Genomic DNA, 5,261 nt, shown 5'->3' with positions numbered 1-5,261 from the left:
ATAACAAACTTTTTAAATTTTGTAATCTTTTGTTCACATTTTCAACGTGAACATAATAAAATACCCTATAATGGTTAATGAGGAGATGGATTTGGTGGCCATTCAGTCTCGTGATAAGGCAAAATGGAAAACGATCCAACAGAACACATTCACGCGTTGGGTTAATGAACGCCTGAAGATGGTCGACTGTAGTGTGAATAATTTGGAAACGGACCTCACCGACGGTCTGCTGCTTATTCGTCTTTTGGAGGTGTTGTCGAAGAAAAAATTGCCACGTTACAACAGAAAGCCAAATTTTCGATCGCAGAGATTGGAAAACGTTTCTGTAGCTTTGTCATTTCTAGAAACTGTCGAAGGAATCAAGCTAGTAAATATAGGTATGAAAAAAAAATATCCAAAAAATTTTCAAAATTTCTACATTATAAATTGAAAAATTATAAATTGAATTGAAAAAATTAATTTTCCAGTTTCATTCGTTACATTTATTCAACATTCAATATCATTTTCTGACTTGGTGACTTACTTGCATTCCTTACAACTGATTAATAGGTAAAAAACGAGGATAATTGATGGCCGTTTGTTGTAAATGCATTTTTCGAATTTGCTTCATTCATTCATTCATTCATTCATGGTTGTTTCTTTTTTTCAGTTCTAATTTTCTTTTTTAAATATTCAATTTCATTCAGACGAAAAAAATTAAATTTGGAATTTGGAAAAACCAGCTATTGCTGCTTTTTTGTATAATTATATATATGTGTGTATACTTATATAATTCAGTGCTATTTTTTTAATTAGTTGGTGATTTGCAGTTGTTCTCTTGTTTTTTATATGCTTGCAAATTTGTAATATTATGTAGCATTTTTTACGTTTTGTATCGGGTTGATTTTGTATATTTAATGAATACTTTGATCTGTAACATTATTCTGCAATGGGATAGTGACCAGTGGTCGGCCAACGACACGTTTTACTTGTCCTTGGAAGCGGCTGTTCTATGTGCAATAAAGTAAAATAGTCGAATTATGAAAATTCAACGAATCGGCTGATTGTAGGTGAAGGGCACCTGTAAGTCAGCGTTTGATGATGTTTGCTAAGACTTGTTTTTTCTTTCTTTTAACTTACCGTTTAACTGTTGTAAATATATCTGTTTTTCGTATTTTATTCTTTTTTATTTTCAGTTATTATAATACTGCTATTTATTTGCTATTTATTCTGAACGCAGTAGCAACAAAATCTACGATAGCAGTCGACAATTTTCACATTTTTCAGCACAACAAATTTCTAGTATCTCCAGTATTATAAATAAGAATAATGTAAAATTTTTGAACAATTATCATTCATTAAGAATATGAAAATTCAATTCCACTCTCAACTGCAGTTATTTTTTTTAATCTTTGTTTTTTGAACACGTTTTTATATAAACTCTGCAATATACAAACCAATACAGTAATTTGCTATTTCTATCATCTGTTAAAAGTATATTACTTTTTTTACTGTTTATTTATTATGCTGTGTTAAGACTATGGGGAATAATGTATCATTTATCTAATAGAAACATTAAAAATTATTTGCAAGCATCATGAAAATATTACCGCATTTTTCTCATTGAATTATTGTCAAAAAATTATTAATTTCTCGACGTATTTCAATTTAGATAGCTCTGATATTGTTGATGGAAGATTGAAGTTAATTTTGGGTTTGGTATGGACGTTAATTTTGCATTATTCCATTGATGCACAAATATGGGATAATGAAAAAAATCGGCAGAATCAAGAAAACAAGCATAAACTTCCGATACCTCCTAAGCAACGTCTTCTTGATTGGCTAAATTCCAAGGTTTGTCTTTTCGATGTTATTGTCATTAGTTGCTTAAAATTAACCATTCTTAAAATATATTCCTCATTTTAATATGCCATGAAAATTTTCAAATTATTAAGTTTCATTTACTTTTTATTAGATATAGTTGTGTTAATTAAAATTTACTAAATTTTTTTCTGATTATTTGTCTGACTATTATTTATTCGAAATTGTTATTCAGATTCCTGGTTTTCACCTGACTAATTTAACAACACAATGGAGCGACGGACGACCTCTCGGTGCTTTGGTAGATTCTCTTGCTCCAGGTAACAATTAATTTATAGTAGAATTTTCTAGTGGTGTCAATTTTAACAGCAATGTATTGTCTATTTTGAAGGTTTATGTCCAGAATGGTCGATGTGGAAAGCAGCGAATGCTTTGAAGAATACCACCATTGCTATGGATTTGGCAGAAAAATGGTTGGTCATTCCAAAGGTGAATTGACGAATTTTGAAATTAACCAGCTCAACTGTTAGCACCAAATCTTTTTTTTTGCAGCTAATAGAACCTGAAGAATTTATTAATCCAGATGTGGATGAAATGAGCATGATGACTTATCTGAGCCAATATCCGAATGCTAAGCTACAACCTGGAGCACCAACTGGGTCGTCAGTTGTTGGAAAGACTGACAGTAACAAATTAGAATATCCTGTTACAAAAACGAAACAAATTCTGCAAATCAAAGCATCTGGTCCTGGTCTACAGTCAGGTGTTACTTCTGGAAAGACTACACATTTTGATATTTATATGGCAGGTAATTATTATTCCACTTTGATTTTTGTTTTGATAAATGAATGTTCAATTGAATGCAGCATGTTGGAAAGAAAATTGTCTTGATAAGCATCACATTTGTGACAGCGTTTTGGCTGGCCATTGACCAAATTTGCGGTCATTTAACGATAAATCTTTCTTTCAGTGACCATGAATGAATGAAAATGAAACTAGCACCTTCTTCATTTACTGATTTTCACATTCATTCTACTTCATTTACATATGAACGGTCATTGGCCAATACTAGTTTATTTCGCTATAAAAATATTATTGTTAAATTCAAAACTGTTAACAAAATTTACATTTCAATACATCCATCAAAATTCAATTCACTTCAATACATTACATCAAAATTTCAAGATAAAATTTTCACTAATTAATTAATAAAAGAAAAAGTGCATTATATTCTGCTGTATGCTATGCTTAAGTTGTCATATGCGCTTTTAATCTTTGTATGGTTTATTTGAAAATTAATGGAACAAAATTTAATTTCATTTTTTAATATGATACATCTAATTATAGTAATATTTATTTTTCGTTTGATGTATTGAACGAGAAATATATATATATATTTATTTATTTATTTAAGACGCTTTACTTTTGATAAATTATAGGCGGTGATGAGAAGAAATTTGCAATTCAGATTTTGAATCCGAATGGAAAATCTGACAGTGTTAATCAACGATTTCGACGACTGAGTGGTGATATGTTGCGCTGTGAATATACGCCTGACATGGTCGGCATGCACACAATAAACATATTTTATGACGATCATTCTGTATTGAACAACAACCCATATGAAGTTTGGGTTGCATCAGAATGTAAAATTTTACATAAAATATGTCTTATTCAAAACTTTTATAACTAACTATCAATTTTGCAGCTTTTGAATGGAAAGTGTTCGGTCGTGGTATTCAAAACTCTGGAATTCGAGTTGGTGATAAGGTCGATGTTCGAATCCTCTGCAACGGTGATGCAGATGCATCGCTTGTTGAAATGATCGTTAAACATTCTGGTATTGTTTTTCTTTCTTTCTTGTTATAGTTAAAGAATTTTCATTCATAATTTAATAATTTATAAAGTTTAATTATTAGATTAATTTTACTTGATTAATTAAGTTTGACATTTTATTAGTGTAATAGTGTCCAATAATCATTATAAATTTTAAATTGTATACTTTTGTGTAGTTCAGAGTGAAATACTGTAATGATTATTTTTTTAATTTTTGCAATGCAAAATTTGTAATAAGTCATATTTTGTTGTTATGTTGGCGGCACATTCATAAGCTGCATAAATAGACGGCTTTTGAACAAAGTTGCCAACCAGTTGATCTGGTTTGTAAGCAATTAATTTCTTTATCATTGAGAAGAAATAAAAATTATGGAAAGATGACTTCATTATGGAGCTTGTTTTATTTATTCCTTTTGTGTATTCAATTTGACACTGTCGAATGGTCAAATTTGCTGTCAGCAATTTACAGTGATTTCTGGCTGTTGAAATCGGATTTTTTGTTTAAGATGGAAGCATTGTGCCGATTCATCGAAAAAACACTTCCATTCGTCCGCTGAAAGTGGAAGGAATTTATCAGCCAACACAAGCTGGTCTTCACATTCTGCACATCAAATATGATGGGAAAGATTTTCCCTCTAGCCCTTTTGAAGTAAGCATTCTTTTTTTTGAAATCCAAATACTTGGTAGAAAAATGAAATTAAATTTATTTTTTTTGCGAATTTTTCAAATATCTCCATGATGGTGATGAACATGTGGTGCAAGAGATGAATTTGTCAAAAGATTGTTGTGTTTGTATTGATGTGCTTCAATATTAAAAAAATATCATCTCCATCTCAATAATCTTAATACTACTGATACTGATTATGGAGATTCGTATCTAAAAAAATAATGATACGTCAAAAATATATTAAAAAATATTTTTTAATTTGAAATGCTGAAAAGTTGTGGAGATGTTGTATCATGATTTGCAAAGATGTCAGATAATCTGTTTTTGCATGAGTTAAATTATGGACAAAATTTTTTTCAGCTCATCAGAATGCTACTATTGCTTAACTTGCATTCTTCAGTTTGCATTCTGAGAATGGCTAATTAGTATTTATTGTCTAACTTGAACTTGAGAAAGTTTGGAAAAAATGTTTCATTAAAATATGTGCATTGGACAAGAAGCTCAAAAACTCATTTTGCCTCTTTTTTGAAGCATTTGTTCGTTAAATCAGTTGTTTTTTTCTACTCTTTTGGTCAAGCTATTTCTTCAAGGGAAGCATCAATTAGTTTGTCGTTGTTACTGTTACATTTTGAAACTGTTTTCAATGTACTTCTATAAAGTGTACTAGCATGCGTTTATTTCGATTGCACTATGTGTTGACAGTATTCTATTTGTTTTAAATGTTTATTTATAATTTCAATTGTTTCAGGTGATGGTCGATTCTGAAATGACGTCCAAAATTCGTGCATTTGGTCCTGGATTGCAAGGTGGTGTGGTTAATCGACCATGCAAATTTACTGTAGAAACCAACGGAGAAAGATGCGGTCTATGTAAAGTTTGCTTTTTAGTCAACTTTTATTTATTTATAAATATTTTCATCTGAGCACCTTTCTCCCTGCATGAGATCTAATAGATGTAA

The 5,261-nt window shown here is 30.3% G+C and overlaps 1 protein-coding gene across 1 annotated transcript; it reads left to right on the top strand.

The window, feature by feature from the left end:
• Positions 1–70: 70 nt before the first annotated feature.
• Positions 71–5,177, top strand: Tsp_12582 (putative calponin; the record flags this gene model as incomplete). The annotated part of the gene is made up of 12 exons (XM_003366094.1): positions 71–377; positions 468–549; positions 857–1,003; positions 1,220–1,290; positions 1,652–1,833; positions 2,036–2,120; positions 2,192–2,289; positions 2,353–2,608; positions 3,240–3,326; positions 3,509–3,640; positions 4,143–4,285; positions 5,052–5,177. Coding segments are annotated over exons 1-12 (1,716 nt in total), but the record flags the coding sequence as incomplete, so codon positions are not given.
• Between the last annotated feature and the right edge of the window lie 84 nt (positions 5,178–5,261).

This window comes from Trichinella spiralis, assembly GCF_000181795.1.
Source record: "Trichinella spiralis strain ISS 195 chromosome Unknown Scfld6581, whole genome shotgun sequence".
Lineage (NCBI taxonomy): Eukaryota > Metazoa > Nematoda > Enoplea > Trichinellida > Trichinellidae > Trichinella > Trichinella spiralis.
The sequence above is the reverse complement of the archived record's forward strand: the minus strand, read 5'-3'. Positions and strand labels throughout refer to the sequence as shown.